The sequence below is a fragment of the Falco punctatus genome (genome assembly GCF_963210335.1).
Source record: "Falco punctatus genome assembly, chromosome: 1".
NCBI classification, from domain to species: Eukaryota; Metazoa; Chordata; class Aves; order Falconiformes; family Falconidae; genus Falco; species Falco punctatus.
The window spans coordinates 77348725-77373688 of record NC_137580.1 but is presented as its reverse complement, the minus strand read 5'-3'; the positions used below and the strand labels follow the sequence as shown (position 1 = coordinate 77373688).

General features: G+C 42.8%; 1 protein-coding gene across 3 annotated transcripts in view; it reads right to left on the bottom strand.

The window, feature by feature from the left end:
* TMEM131L (transmembrane 131 like) overlaps positions 1 to 24964 on the bottom strand; it is an 83066-nt gene that overhangs the window by 39202 nt on the left and 18900 nt on the right. For all 3 annotated transcript variants that reach the window (XM_080387147.1, XM_080387149.1, XM_080387148.1), the window contains exons 4-7: positions 7250 to 7321; positions 6213 to 6336; positions 5106 to 5222; positions 2991 to 3101 (exon numbers count right to left, since the gene is read on the bottom strand). In XM_080387147.1, the coding sequence (XP_080243273.1) occupies positions 2991 to 3101; positions 5106 to 5222; positions 6213 to 6336; positions 7250 to 7321 (424 nt within the window). The remainder of the gene's footprint in view (positions 1 to 2990; positions 3102 to 5105; positions 5223 to 6212; positions 6337 to 7249; positions 7322 to 24964) is intronic.

Here is a 24964-nt window from a genome sequence, read left to right as displayed (position 1 = left end):
ACTTCCAGTGTGTCTGCACAGCATTTTGAACACAGCAAAGCAGCGATGTAGCTGCTCTGTTAGTGCCATCCGAATTATTAAACAATGCCAAAAAACAGGCAACTGGAACAAAGACTACATCCAGAAGCTGGATAAACAAAGATGACCTATATGGGTTCCACCATCTGTTACAGCTTAGTGGTAACTAGCCAATGCTGAATGGCCACATGGACACACTATGAATTCAGTGTTGGACACAGGTCTTCCTTTCTCACAAGCGAGCCAGGAGCCCAGAAATCCTGGGATCCAAGACCACAGCCAGAGCACACCAATCCTGAATCCTTCAAAAGCTGAAACTTTGAAAAGAGTAACAGAGGGTGAAATTCAACAGTGGAAAAGGCAACCTTGTCTTTTTTCTTTCTTTTCTTATTAACCACAAGAGTTTCTGCTAAAAAAAAAAAAACAACACAGAGGGAATGACACAGAAAAATGAAAGGCCTGCATACCTTTGCCTATTAAAAGGATAAAAACAACATACAACATCAATGGAAGTTAAATTTCCACAAAAATTGCAAACACAAAACCTGTCACATATAGTATTTCCAATGGAAATACTACTGTAGAGGTAAACCTTCATCTATAATCACTGGGGATATATCATATTTCCAACATAAATACTCCATAGAGGCAAGATTTCATCAATATCCCTATGTACAATTCTGACCATTCACCTTCAAAAGAAATCTTTACAAACTGCAGGAGCTGCAGAAAGCAGTAGTCAATTTGGTTGAAAAACAGACAACCCATCACTGAAGAAAATACTACAGAGCCCAGGCCGTTCAGCTTGGCAAAGCAAAAGCTGAAAGATGCGATGGCACCTACGAATGCTTCTGGGTATAAGTGTCAGAAGCAGGAGGAGCTGCATAAACTAAATGTGTATCTTAACAAACAAATATAAACCAGCCACAAAGCAATTCAGACTGGAAGTCAGGTGTAGGTTTCCAACCATCAAAGGGGTAAGAGTAAGTATTTTGGGTTATGGCAACAATGCCTCCAGCAGTTCTGAGGAACCATTTTACCAAGCACATGATGGGACTAAACAACGTTACCTTTCTGGCCTTGATGATCAAGGATGTCAGTATTACCAAACAACTTAAACACAACCACCTTTAAAAGTGGAGACGACAGAGGCAAAACATACAGACACACACCGTGCAGCACTTGGTGAGCTTTACCACAGGTTTCCAAGTAGTATCAGTAGACTTCAGAGGTAAGGACACCTTTAGTCTATCAAACTAGACATTGTCACCCAAGATTATAACTCATTAATCCCAAGATGACAAGGGATGTGTAAATGATGCTTACATTATCCTAAACTTACACTGGTATTTTACTGTGGTTAAAAATAAAGAGGGGAAAGCAATACACACAGTTAAGTGAGTATGACTGGTTTGGTTTAAATGTTTTTTTTCACTACAAATCTCAATTTTACGTTTAATCTTTAGATCTGCACATGTGTAGTCACTCACTCAAGACTCATAAACCTCTCTTCCTTCCACAGCTTCTGAGCCTAAAATAAAAACTGGGCAAAAAAGAATCATACCAATTTTTATGGGATCTGGATCAGAATATTAGTAGGTTGAATGGAAGGAGGCACTTCTGGAGAGGACAGCTATCTGTAGAGCAATGTCCTTCTAAAAGCAACCTGTACTCGAGCAAAACACGACCTTATAGGAAAAGATTCCTCACTATACAGTAAGGGAAATGTCAAATGCTCCCCAGAACTTCTCTACTCAGAAATTCAGACAGAACTGCGAAGCTGCAGAGCCTGCATCCAAACTTCAGACAGTACCTGACAAGAACCCATTGAGCTATACATGAAGATGCAGACAGACATGTCAGGAACAGCATCCAAAAAACCCTTCTCAGTTCTACTGCTAGCACCCCAAATTACAAAACCTGAAGATGTTTGCTTCCTTTGCAAGAGTCTGTCTGTGTTGGCCCACAAGTAAGCACACCTGTGTAATTACAGGAAAGAGACTGGTATAGAGGAGAGGAAAGGAAAAGGAAGAAATTGTGCATTATCCTCAGGTAGAGGTAAGCTTGACAGGTCTGAACACACTGACCTAACAGCCAGACTGAAAAATATCTGAGCTGAGAATTTTTCTCAGGCAGAACAGAATACAACATCATGAAGACAATCAGCACAGCTTACATTTAGATAAATGATTGAATTCTGTTACATGCCAAGATATTCTAAATATGGTTTTGAAAAAAATAAAACTGCATACAATACAAAAGGGAATTTGAAAGATCAGTTTTTCCAGTTAAGTTATTCCCTTGAAAGGCTCTGTATGGCCTGAAAGACTATGAAAATACCTGCAGCTGCAACCAAGTAAAAGAAATCATTAAAGCTTCTTTCAATTGAAATAGTTATGCCTCATAAATCCACTTTGTTGTATTCTCTGCTGCTCCCTGGTTTAGTCAAGCTGAGGTAAGCAAAGCTGGGACCTTCTGCACTGATCCAGGCAAGAGGGGATACTCCAGCCTGACTCCCAGCTCCTGTTCTCAGCCACACGGCACGTTGTGCTTTTTAACTGTGGCAAACTGTTGGCACAGCCCTGCTGTGAACTGGCATGGGGTACGGGTCTGAAGTAAAAACTAGAAGAAACCCTAACAGCCCCACCTCTGTGACTTTATAGTTCAAAACTGGGGTTTTTTTAGGACAAATCAATTCTCCAGTTTTGTTCAGAGCAGGGCATCACAAATAGTTTTGTCAGCGCGCCACAGGAGCATGAACAAGGAACAAGTGGGAATAGTTCAAATGCCAAAGACTGTCTCATAAAACCAGAACACCAGTTAATCACAGCAGCCCTGTACCTTGCGACCTCTCTCCTGCAGTCACTAGTCCTTGGACTTTTTATGTTCTTTGCATCCCAACAACCTGAGGATGAAAATCTTTTATATCTAAGATGATGATGTTTTGTCACCATTTGAAATGTATACTGTACCAGTGTGTGTGATGCCTGGATGTTTTCAATGTGTGGAAGCAGTAAGTAGGCGTTCGCTAGCTGCACTCTAGGTTCTTCTGGAGAAGACGTCAGAGTTCCCATTCCAAAAACCTGGTGTTAAAAAACCAGGACATTACAGCAACATCTAGCTTTTCAGTTATCACAGTCACATAGATAAATATTTTTTTAATTATAACAATCTTCCTAAGAAACAGATTGGTTTTTTACATGAGATACTTTTAAAAGACAGCTCAGAAAGTTCCAGTGTGGAAAGTAACTATACACACAAATGGCACCTTAGCATCTTCACTCATTCAGGCACTATTACAAAAACAAAACAAAGCACTCACCAGCAGAGCATTAGGTTATCTCAACAATAAAGAATCTAAACTCTCTCACTATTTTTCAGGCAACTACAATACACATAACACCATTTGGCAGTGCAGTAATTTCTGGACAAACTTTGCTCCCAGTCCAGTTGCATATTGAATTCAATGGCTTTGCCTTAAAAATTGAGCTAAATAATTTTTGCTCATTTTGGTTTTCAAAGTCTGCTGTTTTCAAAGCACTGTAAGATTTGCAAGTTGAATGTTTTTACTACATTCATATTCCACTCCATCAAGATTAGTTTATGACAATGAGATGCAAGATAATGGGGGGTGGGGGGAATAAATCATTAGAGATAAAGAAAAATGCCTTGGGGTTTTTCACTTGTATGAAAAGATTATTTTTTTTTTAATAGAAAAACCCCCGTGTTTTAATTAAGAGGATAATCCAATGCATTCCATGTTCACTGAAGATCTCCGACTACAGATAGAAAGTATCAAAGGGAATATACTTTTTTTTTTTATGGAGGCATTTACAAAGTGCATTTTACTATAATGGTACCTCTTCTCCATTTGGATAAATTTTCTGTACATACTCTTGCATAAATGCATTAGAGAAACATCAACATGTTTCAAGGCTTCTGGGCTCACAAAAGCACTGTAACGGTGCATCAACTTCTCAAGTTATGCCCAATTTTGAAATTCTTATAAACCTAAGGCAAGCTGAAATCATGGGCAGCTACTGCCTCTGTTTCAGGTGGCTGGCAAAACTGTCCATGAAAACCAGTCCATTACTGATTTCAGCAGCAGTCCAACAGGAGACAAACTGATTTTTTGGCGGCACTGACAACTGCTTCCCTGCAACTTGTTGATATAAGGCCCTGGCTGAGCCTGGCAATAAATCACAGGGTCAGAAGGGAGTGCAGGGAGACAACAGGTGTCAAAAAGAAAAGGTCAATCACTCTACAATGCACTCTTCACTCATTCTTGATGAAAAGTTCCTGTCAAATGTTCCTGTTCTAATAAGTACTAGATAAATGCAACATTTTTATTAAAAATCATGTATTTCAAATGAACTTACCTATGCTTCAACTCAAGGAGCTTTGTTTTCCAGCACAGTATCAAAGTGTGGGAATGGAATAGCTGGATGGTTGATTAAAGCTGGCATTGTTTTTAAAATCACTGAATTCAGAGTTAGACTTTTCTTTAACAAATTAATAAAAGCAAAGAATTTGGAGTATATAATGTCCCTTATGAAAATTAGAAAAGCTTAAGACTTGCTTCAATTCACTACTTCATCAGGCAATAAGTGGCTTTAATGCACAACCATTACTTCAACTTTCACGCTTAAGGGCCTAAACCTCTCACCCTGTGTGTCACCCCCAATGTGTTTACATAAAATCCTGCACAATAGCTGAAAACCACCTAAAGTATTTCCTAAATAGGTTTTTCATGACAAATGCATTCCAGCACAGTGCAGTCTAGACTGCAGTATTATATGAAACCAACTAGCAGTGACAGAACCATGCTCTTATAAGTACACATACACCAATACACTTAGTGTTACTACCCCAAGTAGCCCCACTAACCGTAGTAATTTTAACCATACACATGTATGAGGGATCATGAGACTAGCAAGACCAGGTAAAAGGGATGAATTGCAAACACTACCCCATCTGATTTGTACCAGGAATTCAATGAACTCTGAAAGTCTGTAAATTCAAGATCTATCAAAATTACTTAACACCCAAGTAAATCCAAAACTCAAGCTAAAAATAAGAGCAGTTACCTGATATGAAAGTAGTCCATGAGATGAGGTATTTATAAATAATGAGCTTTCAATACTGCCTTCTTCTGTTGGCAGGAAGAGTACTCTGAAAGAGATTTTTCCCATCACTGGAATCACCTGCAGAGACCACAAAGAAACTTGCTTGCTCGAGCCAGTGATCACGACACCCTCCGTTCAGTCGCGCAGCCCAAGAGACATTCCCACGTGCACACACCTATCTAGATCCCACTAAGCAGAACCTCAGCCCCGAGAAGTTTCATCTGTCCACAACTCTCGACTCTTACCACGGAGAAAAACTGAGACCACACAGCAACTTGCTGGAGTTTCGTGGCTAGCTTGGGCCTTGTCAGTCAAGGCTCCTTTTTGCACAAGAACAGCACCAACAGCCTCTGCATAAACAAAAATGCTTCCCTGCATATAGATACCTATTAAAAAGTGAATCAATGCCCCCTGTGATATATAGTCAGCTGAGTCAATGATGTTTGTGTCTGCACAGTAGATCCATGCAGCCACAGTAAAAACACAAATCAGATGAAAGCACAATAAAAACCCTTTGCACATCAGCAGAGGATAAAATCTGTGCTTCACCAAACTGAGATCATAGTGATTCATTCTTAATATGCCTTATATTGTTATACATTGTTAAAAAAAAAATCAGAGTTAAAATAATGGTCTTAGATCATAACGCAATTCTGCTCATAATTGCAATACAAAATACATAAAACGTTTCACTGCAGTTTTTTGAGAAATATGCAAGACCATTCAAAAGAGTGAAATTCAAGGCTGTAAAACACCCACATGCCTGTGGATTACTGTATAATGCTGCACAGAGCAGAATGCGATTCAAACAGCCTCTTTAACACTGAAAAATTCTCCTCTTTCTCTGTTATTGTAAAACACATTTCCTACTGTAGGTTTTGGATGTCTTCTCCCTTACCAGTCTAAGCAGAAGTGAGGGAAAAAAAGTGCTAGCAAAACAGAAAAGAAGTTGGAGGTCCTACAAAAAAGCACGAAGAGAAAACGCAGAATGAAAAGCTTAGGCCAAAAGAAGCACGAAGGCTTGGCACCTGGCCATTACATAGTTTCCAAAAGTACATCAACACTCACCCGGCTATGAGCAGGAGACACATGAAACTGTCTAGTAGCTGTAAACACTGAATTCACTACAACTTCTCTATCTCTACTAGGGTTGTAGGCCTGCAGCATTTTAGCTCGGGGTAACCCCAGTAATCTAAAGGCAGGGGGGAAAGAGAAAGAAGTTACTCAATTTATAAGCACAGGCAAATACACAAAAAAGGCAACAAACACAAATTGTTCTAAAACATGTTGATATGCAACAATTTCCTATTTGTAATTTCTCTGGAAATATGCCAAACATATTTTGTCCTTTAGTATACAAAGGCAAGTAACATTGGCATGTGAGAGGTACACTTCATCTGAGTCACCAGGAGTCTAAGAAATAAACCACCCATACAAGGCACAAAGTTTTGAATCAAAAAGTTTAAATATCCAAAGTCTTGTTTTGTCAACTAAAGCAACAATTCTCTTAAGGCTTCTGCTTTAGCTAATGCATCCTAAACCCCAGCATCTTATACATTCCTTCTGTGCATCCTCTGAAACATCCCTTTAACTCACAAGGGGCCTGTGTTTCTTTCTAGTTACTGATAAACCAAAGGCTGATTATCATTTGATAATAATTTTTGGAGTTTTCTTAGTAGAGAACTACAAAGAAAAATCTCAAGTATTCTACCAGTATGTTTTGCCTGGGACTTTCTGGATTTTTTTTCAGAAGTTAAAGGAAGCAACAAGCTCCCACTCCACTAGGAAGGCAATTTTTCAAGAAATAAACCACCAACACGAAGAACTGGTTTGACATCCATGTAGAATCACCTGAAATGTACCCATAACGTGTTATGGTTCCCTGTTCTCTTTTCCTCCTTCCTAGAACTGTGTTGATTTTCATTTACAAAGTATAGCAAGGCAAGAAACACAGCTCCAACTCTGTCGCAATTACTTATTATTTCTCTTTTTCTTTCAGAGGATGGCATGATCTCAGCTAATGCTCTTTACCCAAACGTAGCCCAGTATAGTCGTCCCTCCCCACTTCGTTACTGAACAAAATAAGAATAATGGAAAATACTCACTGCATTCCAAAATGCAGAACTGATGGGTGAAAATGTAAGGCCCTCCCATTTGGAGGCATCTTTGCTGCGAAGCTGAAAAAAGGGAAAGAAGCCACAGTTAATATTTAGCGGGCATGATGCTACACATTGCAGGGAAGGAAGATTACAGGCGCTCATTACTCTTTATATTCTAATCATACTCTATATCCCAATCTTTTCATACATTCCTCTCACTACCATAGATTGTGCTTTAAAAAAGTTCCATACAACAGCATGTGCTGGAAAGTTCATGCCAAAAAAAAGTGCAGTTTGGTAAGTATCCCATTTTAGAGGCAATGCTGGCTTGGACAACCTCCCTTCCTTGCACACATCCCCTCACTGCTGCTGATATACCCGTTCATGGGGCTGTGCCATGAGCTACAGAGGGAAAACAACTTTAAAACAAGTCCTGAGGAATGAAAATTATGTCAGCATGGAGCAGATCCTCAGTCTCATCAATTCAACATCCACACAAGCACTGGCACAAGCACACCTGAGACACACAGAGGCAGAGGAGTAAACAGCAGCTTGGGCAAAAGCCAACGTCAAAAAAAGTGCTTGCTTAGCTGTGGCTTTAATGCAAAAGCCAAGTAATTTCTTATATGCAAAGAGAGTAAGAAATAATGCGAAACACATACATCATCATCTTTCCTTTGCCCTAGGAAAATTCACAATAAAATTCCCATCAGTTCTAGCACTTTTTTAGCTTATTTCAACATGAATCGATGCCCTATAACATAGAAATCCCAGGCTATCTTCACCACTTTCTCAATTACAACTTGTCCTCCACAAGTCCCAACAACCACAGTGGTAAAAAACAAGCCCAGCACTCGTTCATTATGTTGACGTAGCCAGTCCTATGCTGTTAAAAACTTCCCCAGAAGCAGTCTGCATGTTGCGTAGCCAGAACCAGTTTCATCTTCACTGCATGATACTAATAAGCATCCTAACAAGGATGAGTCTGAGGAGGGAGGGACGGACCGTGGGCTCATAAGTTACCCAGCTGCTTTGCATAAAGTGTGGTAGTACAGTTAATTGTTCCCCAATTTAAAAATGTAGTTCTGTAACATTACACCTTTAATATATTAAAGTACCTACATAATTCTGTTGTTACATTCCAAACCAAGAGAGACGTCAAAATTTATTACCAGTCATGAAAAATGAGATTTACTATTATGAAAACCCATAGCTTTATGAAAATGTTTCTCATACAAGGAAGCAAACTCTCTTGCTGTTGTAGGGGGAGGCATGCAATATATCCAGATAGTGTTTCTGGGGAGCTGCTAGCAAATAACACAAGAGCCGATGATGCAGAACTACAAAGTCTGGGTGAATGACAGTCTCCTTCCAACCGCCTTGTCTCTGGCCAGGCCAACCTCGCTCCATTCCTAGAAACACCAGGGATCCAGAAGGGAACCAGTACCTTCTTCCCCTTCAAAAAGTCAGCCTCGGAGACGTACCCAGGGGGGAAGTCTGAGTACTGTTTTTGTAAACACACACAAATTAAAACTATTACTACAGTAAAGCCCCAGGCATCTGGGGGAAGGCACACTCCTGAAGGATCCTCAGATCCTTTTTGTATATGCACCCCCCCACATATAGTAAAATAGAAGTTAAGCCAGTGGTTTATGCGCTCCGTAAGTTTCTAGTGTCTTACAATTACTGCTGAAATACTTTTCCCACCAGAAAAACCTTTGCTGAGGATGAGAAGCTGAGTGCTGCTCTGTGCCCATTGGTGTAATTGGCAGTGGCTCTCCAAGACCTGCTGATCCTCCCCCTGGGGAGCTCTGGCAGCACCAGTTCTTTTCCTCTGACCCTCCCTCTCTGCAACGGGCACCAACACACTGGGTGCAAACGCAGCATGGATGTAGGAGACTGCATCTCATTCGGTTTGGATGAAGAAGGCTTTGCTGTAGCACTGGTTCTGAAAAACACACTGCATTACTGTTCAGACAATAATCACTGCCAAGCCTCTCCTGGTCAGAAAATGGGAAAAGCCCTATGAGAGCAGCAGCAGGATCCCGGGGCTGCTGTTGCATTCCTTCTGAAGACTGGGATGGCTGAAGTGAAGCCTCAGCTAATAAAATTCTGCAGGCTCTGAGCTGCACAAAGGTAATTTCAGAGCATCCCTACACACCACTCCCCAGCAGCCCCGGGAACCGGCCCATGGTTCCAAGACATCCAGTTTCTGCTCTGCACCCCACAAAAGCTGCCAAATTGCTCCAAGATCCACCCTGGCCCTAAAAGCAGAAGAGCCACATTCCTTCGGCATGGTGTTCCTAACCCTGCCCGCTGGCCAGCTCCACCGCGTCTGCGCTGCTTATCAGCAGCCCCAAAGCACTGCCAAAAAATAACTTGGGAGCCGCATTTACAGAACAGCAGGACTAGTGGAAAGAGAAATCCACCACTCTGGGGCTGTTCCCTATCCCCATGGGAACAGCAGTTTGGAATGGGAATGGGCAGGCGATCATCTCACCTAACAACCAGGATGCATTTAAAGCCCACCACTACAGAGAGAAAGGGACAGGCAATGTGTGTAGATGTCTTCTACATCTACACACATGCTTCTCCAATGTGTTGCTGCAAGCCTCTTAAACCTAGGTGGAAGCTGGCCCAACACCCTGATGCATCCCCGTACTCCAAACACATCAATACATCGAGCTCTCTGCAGGGGACATGGAAATAAACGTCAAAGGAAATTTGTTAAGACATTTAAAAGTTCAAGTAAAAAAAAAAAATCTTTTTAAAAGTTAAGAACCTCAACTCACTAATAGATTCACCTCAAATTACGCCAAAAATTTCTCTTTTTGCTGCAGATGACATGTCCAAAAAAGTACACGGGCCATTTCATGAGAATGTTGCAAGGCCTGGGAAAAATACACAAATATCAACCTAAGAATGGAAGTCTTGAAACAACAAATGTAGAGAAACAGTCCTCTCCAGGACAGAAAAAGCCTGGTTTCCAACTACTCTTTCATTGCTTTTAAAATCAGCTAACATCACATTAGGCATGCTGTCTAACAAAGCCACACTACACAGCACCTGTTTTCTTCAGGCAGCCCAGTTGAACACAGAATTCTGAATAATAAATTCTGATACAGCATGACAATTCCATTATTTCAGGGGACATTTTTAAGCACAAGTGAACCACACTGGAGGGAAACAGGAAAAAAATAGAAGAGGGGAAGGAGATTCCCAGCAACTACTTTGAACACTTAGTAGTAATTGCCTTTGTATCAAAAAAAGTAGTTTAATTGGTCCGATTATCACTTGCCAGCCCAACAATTCAATGCCCTTCCTCCTCTCCATCTTCACAATATATTTAAAACACTGACACCCTGGACCATCCATCTCCAGGAAAAAATAAGAACAGCTGAACCATTGGGGAAGGCTCCACATGGTCACCCAGGGCAGGGGGAGATGAGGGGCAGGCTCAGGGCAGGGGGGTGGGGTGGGGGGGGTGGGGTGGGCGGTGGGGAGGAGAAGGAGAGAGTGAGCCCACGAGACCTGCCGCTCCAGCTCATCACCCCAGTTCCCAGAAAACACCCAGCAGAAAGGGATAAATCCTAAGTGTGCACACAACTCCCAGCACCAGAGATGCTGGCCAGGGAGAAAGGTGGACATACAGCAGCCAAAAAGGGGCTGGAGGAACAGGTGGCATGAGGAAGAGAGGTGACACCAGCAGAGAAGAGCAGAATGGAGGAATGCAAGAACCCCTGACCGCCTATGCAAGCGGAGAAATGTGTCACTCTAGGGCAGAAGTTTTTGGGTTTTTTTGTTGCTGTTTCTTAAAAGCTGTAAAATCTCAAGTCATCATATTCCCTCCAATGAGAAGCCCCTGAGGTGCTCATCCGTAGGGAAAAGGGCATCAGAGAACATGGAGAAGTTCCAGCCTTTTACAACACTTCCTGCTCCAGGAAAGAACATTTTGGTGTCCTGTTGTTGTGGGACTAACAAAAGAGGATGCTAATACAGGGATTAAATGTGGGACTTAAACAAGGGATGCTCACTACACACGTGTTGAGTTTGCTGGAATTATTTTGCCCTTGCTTCTTTCAGTTCTGTTACTCTTTGATGTAATTAGTAGAAACAGGTAAACAACCAGGTCAGTATGATTTTTATATATTTACTTACAGCCTCAAAACCTAATTTATATGCAGTGTATATTACATACAAACATTTGTTCCAAATAAGCAAAGACCCTTTTATTTCCCCCGAAGTACAACAGAAAGAGATCCTGCTTCGCAACAGTATTATTTATACTTCACTGGCCAAAATCACAAGAAAAGTGAAAAAATCCAAACAAAAGGCCAAATCTACTCTGAACAAATTTCTGGGGTTTGTGTTGGGGTTTTTTTGGTTGTGCTTTTTTTGTTGATTTTTTTAGAAAATAAAACTTCAAAATTGAGTTAATTCATCTAGCTATATATATAAATAAAACACTCAGCAATCTGCAGAATAAGCTGCATCTGATCAGAAAGGAAGGGAATTTTCCTGGAACAAAGTTTATCCCAGTGTCCCTTTTTCTCCAAGTCTTCCTTGTATCTTTATTTTTTTACTTTACTTGATTACTTTAGGTTATCTTAGGATGCAAGTCATCTGATGATTCAGATAGCAACGTATTGCCACTTGGTGCCCTTTCTTCATCCTTCCTTTTTGTGCCCTTTGTTGACAGGCAACACAAGAAAACGCAAGTCAGGAGGAAGGTATTCTATTGTCAGGGCTTTTTCTTTATGATTGCAGGGTCTTCTTGGAAGCGGCAGGCAAAAAGGGCTTTAACGTACAAGAGGTCATTTTTGAGTGAATCCGCTTAGGCAGTACTGCTTTATTTTTCAGTATATCGCTAAAAGTAAAATTTGACTTATGTTCGGCATCTTGGCACTTCTTACGTTCAGTGCAGTAATATTAATGAACCCACAGGATGAGATTTTGAGATATGGAAGTACGTATGTATTGTATAGGAAAGCAAGTTTTATATGTAAACTGAAACACAGAAAGGAAACTTAAAAAAACCTCATTTACTAATTTTAGATTCGTTCCTCTAGACTACACCAGATTAATAAAAAGCAGACTAATAAGAGTGAGATTTGCACCTACAGAAACAACCAAACCAAACCCTAATACTTTTAGTAGTTCTGATTACAGCTGATGGAAAGAAATTATTTTGGCAAATGTAAATAGTTAATTAAGAGGAAGTTAACATAGAAATAGAAATGGATCCCAGCTGCAGCTGAACCAGTCTTCTGAAGAGCTGACACAGAGCTCTGTTTTGTCATATCACCTTGTCCCTGGCTTCACTCAACCTCCCATTCACTAAAGGCAGTAAGAGCACCAAGCAGTACTTATGAAGGTTAAACTGAAGCTCCTGGAAGACAGACAATAGCTTTAAAAGATGAGATAAAATTGTTTGGAAATGCAAAATTACAACCTTTGTTTACCATCAAGGCAACCCTGTCAAAAAGAAACAGAACATTATTAAATTACAACTTTTTTTTTTTTTAAAACCAAACTTGATTTATTTTTCCTGGAAGCAGAAAGTGTCATCAGAAATCAGAAAGGATTTACCTTGGAACAACACAGCTCACGGGCGAGCTGTATGTACCGCACCTGAAGAACCGTGGCTCTCCCTGGCCTCAGCCCTGCCGTGCTCACCACCTCGGCTCTGCAGCCTTGCAGGATTTCTCCCGGACCACCATACCTACGTGTGCTGGTTTTGGCTGGCACAGAGTTGATCATCTTCATAGAGTCTAGCATGGGGCTATGTTTTGGATCTGTGCTGAAAACAGTGTTGGTAACACAGCGATGTTTTAGCTGCCGCTGAGCAGCGCCTGCACAGAGTCAGGGTGTCACCTGCCTCCCACCCACCCACCAGCGAGCAGGCTGGGGGGCGCAAGGAGCTGGGGGACACACAGGTGGGACAGCCGGCCCCAGCTGACCCAAGGGGTATTCCAGACCATATGGCGTCACGCCCAGCATATAAAGGTGGGGGAAGAAGCAGGAAAGGGGGGAAGGACGTTGGGAGAGATGGCCTTTGTCTTCCCCAGTAACGCTGATGCGTGATGGAGCGCCGCATCCCTGAAGATGGCTGGACCTTTGCCACTGCCCACCAGCAGGCAGGCGAATTCCTTGGTTTGCCTTGCTTGTGTGTGGGGCCTTCTCTTCACCTATTAAACCATCTTTATCCCAGCCCATGAGCTCTCACTTTTACTTTTTCAATTCTCTCCCCCTCCCAGATGGGGCAGTGAGAACAGCTGGGTGGGGCTTGGCTGCCAGCTGGGGTTAAACCATGATACTACATAAGACTCAGGCGATAACGTATGAACCAATCCGTGCATTATTTTTACTTAATGTTTTTTTATTATTATTTAAGAAAAAACATCCAGCGGGTAAAAGAACAAAACTGTGAAATTTAAACACTGGAAACCTAGAAGTTGAAAAAGTCCCTTATTTTTAGCACCGCATTGTTTAGGGAAGAGGGGGAGGACTGACTCACTGCTTCTGAATGCTTGGGGATTGGCAACCCATCCTGAGGAATTCACTTACGGGCTTTACTAGAGAACCATGCTGCTGCGGGAAGAAGGGTGGCTGTCTTTTCCTCTGAACTACACCATACATCAGGGACCAAATCCCAAAGCGTGGAAAGCAGAAAAGGCCAAAATGGCGTTACCCATCAAATAACACAAACGCATACCTGCATGCCTGCTATTTTGCATATTTGGGCTACAGGAAAATAGGAAAGAGAAGCTAAACCAAAATAAGCTAGCGAAATCATAAAAACTAAAAACAAGTCCCATGATTTAGGGCCAAAGTCATGATTTAAGGAGGCAGACAGGACTAGCAATCTTTTTCTTCTTTTTTTTTTTTTTTTTTTTTTTTTTTTTTAAGAAAACCTTGTTATATTGGCAAAGCAGCATATAGCCAAAGACTTGCTCACCAAAGTTGCAATGGGCTGCTACTTAGTTTATTTTCAGAAGTACTGAGATAAAAAGGTAGGTAAGCCTAGCTCAACCTGTAAAGCACAAACCATTCTCCATTGCTTCCGTCTGGCTCCTTGCACACGCTCTCCTTCAGCAACTGAAGCAGCCCGCTCTGCTTATCCCCTCTAGCCCCTGTGTCTCCACTGCCATTTACTTGGCTTTCTGGGTACCCTCCTCTCACTGCCTGTGCTCCCTTTTCCTATAAAATTCTGCGATAACGTTTATACAAAACCTTTGCAGGATAGTTACCTAAGCCAGCAGTGCTTCAGTTTTATTTACTACAAAACAACAAAACTGCAACAATCAAACTCACAGTATCTCACAGTATCGCACTTAAAAAGTCACGTTTTTTACGGGATGGAAATGGCAGGACTCAGATAAAAAAAAAAAATGGGCTTTTCTCCCTACTCTCATATGCAAACAATCTCCTTGGAAAAACCTCCAAAGCAGTTAAATGTGGGCCATGACAAAAATCAGAATAACACTCACAAAGAAACGTAGTGGAGAAGATGAGCAGTGAGGCACGAAGCGCTACAACGAGCTTCCTGGTGAAAAGAAAAGGCTTTCTTTTCCACATGGGCCTGCGGTTTGTATTTTAGCAGCAGCAGCACAATGATGTGTGTTTAACAGCAGAACGGAATTATTCCCTGCTATAAATCAGTCCTCAACTTCTGAAATAACTGCAATCTGTACTAAATTAAGAAATTAATTCACAATGACTTGAGTTCATTTGAAATTGTTTTCTGAAACCTCTTCTTTCAAAACCCTTTAGCCACCCAGATTTCAAGCAACAACCCATGCTCTCTAGAGATTGTCCAGGGGGACCCTGTCTTTTTTAGGCATGTTGCACAGTCCGCTTAAGTACGGGGGGCGGGGAAAGGCAGAAATTTTAGAAAGCAAAAGGTATGTAACTCCCTAGAAATCCACAAGCACAGACCTGGGAGAACAATAAGTGGGTTATCGGTGAATTTGGCAGGCAAATCAGGCACCCATATGGCCTAAACTGAACCTGCAACTACTTGTGGACACACAAAAAAAGAAGTCTTGTTTCAGCCAGGCTGAGAAATATCCAAGTTATTTGTATTGGATGAGTGTACGGGGCCCACTAGTTCAATATGCACATCAAACATTTTCCTCTGAAGCATCTCTAGCACTGCCAGCAAATCCCAAATATCCTGGCAAGCAGAACATCCACCTTCATTTACCTTTTTGCTTTAGGTAATTTAGCAATTGCCTATTGGCTTTGCAATATTTCATAAGGCAATCTCTAAGTACTTAAGACAATGATAACTGCTCTGAAATAAAACCTCGTTTGCCTTTTTTTTTTTTTAAGCTTCTTTACAATTTAACTTTAAGTAGTAGCAATTTTCTGTTAAACTATTAAAATCACAAAAACAATAAAGTTTACTTTTTTTTAGTTCTTCCCCCAAAAAAATTAAGAGAGTCACTTGCCTAATACAAACACACACTTTTGGCTCCATGAGGAGCCTTGGCATTCTTGACATTTTAGCTTGAATTACCAGGTCCTGGACTTCTGGGGTTATGAGAAAATACTGCATTTCATGTCTTTATAAAGAATGCTTCTGGCCCATAAGTATGCGAAATAAAAACACAAATCCCAAAGGCACACAAAGTAGCTCCTGCTTTTTTTTTTCTTCCCCCCTTTCTAAACCTCAAAGCTTTTTAGCCGAACCTACTTTCTTTGAGTAATTTGCTTACCCTGTAGTAGCCAAACCCTCCAAGAGAAACCCCAAACCAACAAAACACTAAAAACCAAAACCACACCAAAACCTTTTAAACTGCCTGCATAATCCAGGTTTGTTCTTCAAAAACTGACACTAAGGTCACAAATAATTTCTGAGATGGTCACTTTTGCCTACCCTAATTAAAAAGCATTAAGAAAGGCAGTCAAACCTGCAAGTACCCTGGCCTACTTTACACATGTAAAGAAATGGCTGCTTTTTGAAGGATGCTGCTCAACCCTCACGACTCAGAATTGCTTCAAGAGCAGCTATGAGACTCCACGCCTCTCAAAGATCACACTGTTTATCCAAGCTCCTACCCAGTCTCTAAACTGAAAATGAAACGTTTTCAAGAGATGTGCTGCTCACAGCCTTTTTCAGACCCTCTGAAAACATGAACCCTAGGCACAAGGAGAAGCACCTAGAGAAAAGGCTTCTACTGTCAGCACGGTGCCTCCTCTATGCTAAAGGCAAAGAGCTGCAAACCTTGCACCGAGATACCATGAAATTTAAATGACTGTTCACTACCCACAGTTTTCAAAGCATTTTACTGAAAGCAGTCAAATTTCACAGCATGGCGCTGTGAAAGAAGTAGGATAAAAGACTCTTTAAGAAAGGCAGAGGATAAACCACATACCCACCCTGCCTTCTACCTAAGGAGAGCATGCTTATTTTTACTTACTAGATAGTATTTAATTCTGTTCTTGCAACGGCAAAACCATGGCAAGAGATTCTAGCAGCAAGGGCTGTTTTTCAGCATAGTCCTCTACTAACATAATTAGTAACAAAGGAAGAAACAGATATTCAAGAAGAAACAAATAACAATTCCATTACACCTGCCCCAACTAAATTCCCTTAAAAATAACAGTGAGCTTGCTTTCTGTTCCTAATATACTCCGCGTAAGACTGGGGGAAACGTCAGCTCTGCTCCACGTTTTAAAACTACATTCTAAAGGGAATGTGAAATTTTAAATGTGAACGGTTGCTACCAACAAGGATATTTTTATTTATTATTAGAAAGAAGCAGAGCATCTATGGGACAATTAGCAGCACAGAAGAAAGATCCAAGTGAAAACAGACCTCGCCTTTTTAACGTATCAATCGTAAATCTGTTTTTACTGGTTAAAATAAAACTTCATCAAGTGCACAAAACTCCATTCAAAAGAACTCCCTAGACTGAAGAGCAAAGGGCCAATTTCTGTCAATTCAGCAGCAACCCCTCCTTCAAGCGTTTCACTTCGACGTGCCGGAGCAAGGCAGCATTTCTCCATCTCGGGGGCTCCAGCTCCTGCCTGGAGAGCAGGGGGGCAGGAAGCACAGAGCTCACGGCAATAGGAAGTTACAGTCTTGTCAAAATATCATTGCACCCAACCATTTCCTTTTTCTAATTACAGCCCCAGCCAAAAACGTCCATCTTTACAGAAACCATTTGAAGTTAGAACAGTTCATCAAAATGCATGAAAGAGCTCTGTGGTTGCTGATAAGCTTGACCTGCTTAATAATTAAGAGTGATAATCTTCCTACAGCAATTAAGAGTGATAATCTTCCTACAGGAGCTGCCTTTTGCTGTTTCTGCATTAATCCAAGCGCCTTTATAATGACAGTACAGGCCTGTAGGACAGCTAAGAGACAGATTTGCATGGTAGATCTCAAAGCCCATAGGAAACCTTTACACTGAACAAGTTAAGTACTAAAAATCCCCTTCCCTTTTTCCCCTGAAACAGAAAAAAGAATAGCAACTGAAAAGGAAACTAAGATAATAGAGAAAAACCTCAGATTTAGGACTTAAAAAAAAAAACACCAACTTAAATTTCTGCTTTTCACGTGTTCCCTTTGGTTTGGACAATGCACCTGATCCCACCCTGCCCTGAAAAAAAGCAATGGAAAGGTCAGTAAGGTCACATCTCCTAAAGCTGCCAAGTCCAAGTTTGACACAACAGTGGAAAACACCAGCCTGGACTCCGCATTTCTTCTCTTTTGTGAATTTCGGCCCAAATCTTTAAAAACAAAGTATCACCTTTGCACATCAACCTTTAAGCACAGTAATTTACCTGTGAACATCCACTATCTTCCTTCTTGCAAACATATGAAGAGAAGACAATAAAAATACGTGATTTTCCATATTGAACCCAAGTTACCTACACAGTACTTTACCAAAAAGCTTCAAATGCTACTATGGTGGAAAAGCAAACACTACAATATACAGCTTAGACACATTAGGCAGTAAATTACATCACAAACTGGTAAAATACTGGGGAAGTCCCTCTTGAAAACCTAAAATACATGCACCTCTTTCAAAATCTTTTTACCAAACATTTGCTTGAGCAAGACCAGCTTTCTCAGTCCTGTTTGAGTTTTATAAGGTGAAAAATTTTACTGCTATTGACTGCCAGACTTATTAAAAACACTCTTCTCTAAGAGATGAAACTTCTGAAGCACGTACAAACTCATACACTAGCTTTCTAAGAATACTTAATTTTTCCTGTCTTTGAATAGGATTTTCATAAGCCATATTATATGACTGCAAAATATGATGCAAAGAAGAAATATAAAGAGAAGGCGCAAGGCTACACTTTGCTCCAAGGTACTTTGAGCGTGGTGCAGCAGGGTAAAGCTGCGGTATACACAGTCGCCCTGTGTCCAGCAGAGCAATGAAGCTGCTCTCCCACACCCCACGGGCCACCACCAAATTTTAAGGAGGAAAAGTTGAAGATAAGTCACTAACCAAATAGCAACACCAAAAAAGCAGCTTTGGCCCCAGATCAAAGCCTCCATCTCACAGGAGCATCAGTCTCTTGCTCTTGTTTTCCAACCCTCCCAGTTGGGTTGTATTATACCCTCTTCAGTTCCCCTTCCAAATGTTTCAGTCACTTGACAAAGCTTTTTGTTCTGGTGTGGCAAGATATTGGATCTATGCCATTTTACATATGTGGCTGTATTGTTACTTATTAGATGGGACGTATTTTCTCCAGAGAAGTACAAAACCTTTTTTTAGGAAAAACCTTTTAAAATTACAATAGCGATATAAAAAACTGCAGACTTTTATTGTTCATTCACTTTTTACTAACTGATGGCACTGTGCATTTTCATCTTCATCTATATGCTTCAACGGCATATATATCTACTCTTAAACTAAAAAGCTTTTGTTCTCCAGCTCCCCACACAGAACTCTGCTTATATTTCCAAATGCATCCCCTCCTGCAGGCAGAAATGAAAGGGGGAATCCTCCACAGCATCGGATCATTTCCACTTTCTCACCTGTAGCCAGCAAACCCCTACGGTGGCAGGATGCCCCGCAGACAAGCCTCCCAAATTCCCCCAGCTGCCCCTTTTGAAAAAAGCAGCTTGCTGTGCCCGCCTGTCTTCTGTCACTCGGCGCTCTGGGCCATGGTATGCAAAATGGAAAGACAGTTCCAGGATTTAGCGCTATTAAAAGGAAGCACGCTCACGGTGTATTTGTGACCTACTCCTAAGCACTACTGTACATTTATGTTAGATTACGTTGTCAAAGGAAAACGTAAGATATGAAAAAATACATACCAGAAAATTCAAATTGGCAAAAATTCAAAAATTTTGGCATTACCAGGATTAGTAGTTACAACGCGTATTGCAGGAATTACCAGGTCCTTACAAAACATCTGGGATCTGTTGAAGTCAATGCACAGCATATGTTCGGAGCCAATTTCTTCTGACGTACAAAATGCTGCAACCTTCTGCTATTAAATAAAGCAGAACCATATGAAACAAACCCTGTTTCACAGGTTTATTAACAAAATGTCTACCACCAAAAAAATCCCAGGTATGTTACAGCTGCCACGTTAGCCTCTAGAGTTCTGACTTCCAGCAAGGGGCACCTTGAGCCAATGAGTTAACATTTGTTTCCTTCAGCAGGATAGCTGGCGGGGGAAGGAAGAGGGGGAAAACGAACTGGGAAAAATAGCAGGAAGTCCGCTTTTGGTTGTTTTGTATCAGTTAAAAAACAGCACTCGCAACCAAGCACTGGATTGGGGCTCTACCTCCCCTGGATTCTTGCATTCCCTCCCTTATTCCAAAGCTACGTGGCTAATCAGAGCCCACCAACTGCAAATTTTCACCTGAGACACTAAGGGCAAAGAATCAGTAATGCTATTTTTGAGTCTCTTAACAGACCTCAGACCAGAGGTCTGCTCCTGCTGCAGGACGGGATGCACTTTGCTCCTGCACGCTCCGCACATTAACCATCTGACACAGCATTTCTCAAGCTGCCCGCGAGAGGACAAGCTCCCTTTGGACAAGCCAAAGATCTCTCTGCAGCCCAAAGGCATATCATCGCTCCTTCCTCTGCCAGACAAGCAAATAAACATCACAGTGGGACCCCCCCGGGACCCTGCCCCAAGTCCGGCTGAAGCCAGTGGGGTTCCCGTGGGCCGCGGGGCAGGACAGGTGAGCAGCACCTTGCCCCTCCTTACAGCCGCATCTGTAAGCGCGGACACACGCGTGACTTCAGTGCAGGGAAGCAAGCCTGGCGAGGGCATTCAGTCTCTGAACAGGCCTCTGTGTCACTCCACGGCACTATTTTACACAAAAAAAAAAAGGAGCAACAAGGCTTTGTAAGGCAGATCTCTCATCATTTCAGAACGTTAGACGTGGCTTTGGCAGGAGCCTGGCAAAAAGAGAGGGAATAAGGAAGCACCAACCCACGGCACGCAGTAGCTAACACATGCGTTCGCAGCTACCACAAGGTCACGTTTTCCACGCCTCACCTTACCTTCCCACAGCTCGCAAAATTTCAGTGGATGGAGGGAAACTAAAAGAGACGACAAGTGTTCAAACCAAGCGTCGTTGCCCCCAACCCAATACTCACACCCAGAACAACCTAGCCTCCAAGCCAGACCTCGTGACAAAGCCACAACAGACATGGGGTGACTTGCAGGTCTCCAAGTCCCCAATGAGCTTCCTCAGTTCAGGAACAGAGGCAAAGGTGCCCATCCTAAAATTTAGCAACGTACACGCTCTTTATGGCTGGGCACTGCCCTCCCCTCCCTGCACATCAAACATTTCAGTAATTATTCCAAGAAAAAAAACATCCACCAAAACACAGTCCACTGCTTCAAAGACCAGAAAGCATTAATAATTGGTTTTGTTTACAAGGAGAGAAAAAAAAAATCCAAGCAAAACTGAAGCATGGGGACTGGGGCAGGGGGGGGTGTTTGTTTTAAAGCGACTACCCACATCTGCGGGATCAGCCACATTATCCCAGCAACACTGGGAACGCTCACAAAGGCCAGAAATACCCCCTTTTCAAAAGGGCAGTTTAAATGCTGCAGAAACTGGGTCAGCAACAGGCCACAGAAATACCTAAGCAGGCAGCAGGCACCTCGTGGATTGCAGGCAGCAGGCTTGCGGCAAAGGACTCGAATAAAAGACAGAACACACCAAGACAGAAATCAGACAATAGCTATTGAAGAAAGGCAGTTAATAGCAACAAAGCACGTAAAGCACGGGTCAAAGAGTCGGTCAAGTACAGGCTCTTCAACTCCCTACCCTCCTCCAGTTGCCAGGAATCAAGATTTAGACACAAACCAGCAACGCACATGGTGCACACACTAGCAGGCAAGCACAAAAAATAAGCGGACACATGAAATCAACAAAATGGTAAGGAACTGCAAAACCTATTCTGCAATACTACACGGCCACTCACTTCCCAAGGGCAGTGCAGTGCTCCTTGTTGTTCTGCTCTCATTTAAAAAAAGCAAAAGGTATTACACGATTTATACTCACACACGGTTAGTACATTCTTCATCTCTGTGTTCAGGTTTTTACTGTTTGCGCACCTACTGATGTGTTTATTGCAGAGACGTTGATTTTAAAATATCAACCCACAACTTCAGTCGACAGGACAATGCAACCGGCACAAAAAAAATACGTATGCAGGCAAAATGTGAGAGGTGACCTACAGTGTCACTAGTGAGGTCTGACTTGCTGACTGTTTTCTACCCTATGTAATGGGTGACATTAACAGAGCATGCACAGCAGGGCTGTTACACACTTCTGCCAGCCACAGCGGGGACACTTGCTTCCATTTTGCACAGACTCTTAAAATCATTTTACAAGAAGGGAGGTGGTGGCTACACAAGGTGCAAGAAGTTATGAATCAGTCACTCCCTCCTCTCTCTCATTTCGCTTCCCTTTTGCTATTGTGCATCTTTCCTTTCATGGTCAGATCGCAATCTGCTGTTGTCCCTTACCAGTTCTGCCTACCACTTGAAATAAGCAAGCTTTCATTTTACCTTTCCTACCAGTATCTTTGTTCATCTCGCATTTTTATCAGGGGCATCTTTTATTTATTTTTTTTCCCCTTTCTTCACAATCTTTAGTCATTTTTTCCTCTTGTTACCATACTCACCACGGGGCAATTATACCCCATCCTTCCCCCACTGCCAAACTGTAGCCCAGACAGGTTCAGCATCACATCCGAGTGGTTTCCGGCACCACGTTGGGCCAGATGTCTCACCAGCATCACATGCAACTCACCGGCTGCCCAGCCTCCCTCTCCCCAGCCAGGCAGCCACGCGCGGACGGCAGCATCCTGTTTCGGTAGGGTTTTGCCTTAACCAACATGCTGCTCTGAGCTTCAGGAAGAGGAGCAGGCTGAAGAGGAGCGCCCTGTGCACCAAAGCAGATGGGAGCCATAAGCAGCAGCTTCTCGAGAAAGGGCTGATGGTTACAGGGGTGCCCTTTGCTTCTACAGCAAAGTCCTGCAGTATCCAAGGTGCAAACTGCTAGCCACAGCCTCGGTCCCCGAACACCACAGACTGAAGTTGGGCATCTCAAGCCTCTGGACTTGTATGAAAACCTGAGCAGAGACAGCAGGTCAGACTCACTGTGCAAGTCAGAAACGTTCGGGGGGGGTGGTGGTGAAAAAGCTACTGCAACTTCACTTGCTGCCTGGCCCTCTGCAGCAAGGGGAAGCTGCATGCAACAGGGGAAGCAGCCAAGGCAAGAAAGCTCAGGGAGATGTGAGCACTCCCTCACCCCCGGCTCCGAGACTAGGAAATCCATCGTTCCCCCTTCCCTCTGAAGGACCAGGGAAAAACAGGCTGCTCCCAAGGGCAATTCAAAGCAGCTAAATTGAATTCCTTGACCATCCTCTGGTGACACCTTTCTTTCTCACTGCAGAAGGTGCTGGAGGTGGCCAGCCTTCCAGCACCTAAAAGCTCTGCCCTGAAATTACTCCTCCACCACCGCCCAGATGCCCAGGGGAGGGAGGTTCCCCAGAGACATACTGGTGGTGAGGATGGATCCTGCCTGTCACCAAGGGCCCACTCCAGGGGCAGGCTGGAGTCCTTACAGCCTTCTGTTGCTTTGAAACACATTTTTTATCATGATTGGTGTAATCTGACCACCACCATACCCTCTACGTTAATCTGGTTTCAAGCAACAGATGGGCAACGCACAGATGCCACGATGGCACTGTAAGTATGTGGGATGCCACAGAACGCTGTAATTACAAGGCAAGAATACCGCAAAATAATCTCACAGCCTCAGTAACACTACTGGTTTTCCCACTCAGCTGTTACCTTGCTGCCACCTCCTCCTCCTCAGGTGCACGGCCCCTCGGGCTCTGGCTCCCCATCACGGAGCGGGACTGGGCTACTGCATCCACAGGGTCTGCAGCAGCCACTCCCGGGAGAGCTCTGCTGCGCCAAGGGTACGATAAGCCCAGAGGGGATGAAAAGGGGAAAAACCAGCACTTTGTGCAACCTTGCAGTGTAGTCTGTTGTGAGATGAACACCACTGGGCACCCAGACTGACAGTGGGCACTTAATGAGGGGGAAGAAAGCCACCCATCCTCCTCCTCCTCCCATGTCCCACAGCAAAACCCCACAGCCTCTCTGCCCAGAGATTTAATATCAAGACAATGGTGTAACCCTGGCACTGGGCAGTATTCATTAATTTGAATTAATGAATTAATGACAGTAGCATCGCTACTCTGAAACGCCTGGGACCTGGGGCTAGTGCATTGCACTGGAGCTGACCTGTTACAGCATTACTGCAGCCAGGAGCTGGTGCCTGATGCCCAAACTGCACCAAAACCATGAGTGTCCAGTCCTGTGGGTGATGACAGTCATTTGCCAATCAATTTGGTAGAGTCCTATGGTAAAAACACAAACCTTTAGTATTTCAATTTCGGACACTTCTAATAATCCTTGTTAGACTGTTGCTACTTTTCAAGTAGAGAGCAAATAACTTCACACAAATTTCTTCATTGACTCCTGCAAAGGCAACCAAGTCTTTCAGGACGACATCTAGCATCTACAACTCTGCAATTTCATGCAATGTACATCTTCATACTCTAAGCAGTGCCTCAGTAGCACCAGTCACAGAAGTGTATTTACTTTAAACTTTAAAATTACAGCTTTTATTTTATACCAAATGTAACCAGTTTTTCCTTCATGAATCACTGCAATTTATTCTCAAAGAAAATAAAACTACTGTATTGGAGCTTTGAGCAACCTGGTCTAGCGAAAGGTGTCCCTGCCCACAGCGGGGCGGTTGGAACTAGAGCATCTTTAAGGTCCCTTCCAACCCAAACCTTCCTGTGATTGTCAGGTAATTCAGTAAAATTCAACCCGGTTTGCTCATTACCCTACAGCTCTTCCAGGACTCAGCTCTGTTGCACAGACAGCTGCTAACACTACAATGGATGTGACAACGTGTTTCAGAGTGACACGTACCCAATAGCCCCCACCTGTTTATAAAGCACCTGGCCCGAAACAGATGAGTAATTAACAGCTTTTACATATTCCCACCAAGAAAAGCCTCCGAGAACACGGTGCACTTTGCTCTGGCGCTCCGACATAGAGCGGTGAGGAGGTCTGAGCACCTTAAAAAACAACACGTGTGCGTTTTTAATTGCTTGTGGAAACCGTACCTCCCATCTGGGCATACTACAGCGACGGAGTTAAAAGGCAGCACAATATACAGGAACCTTGAGA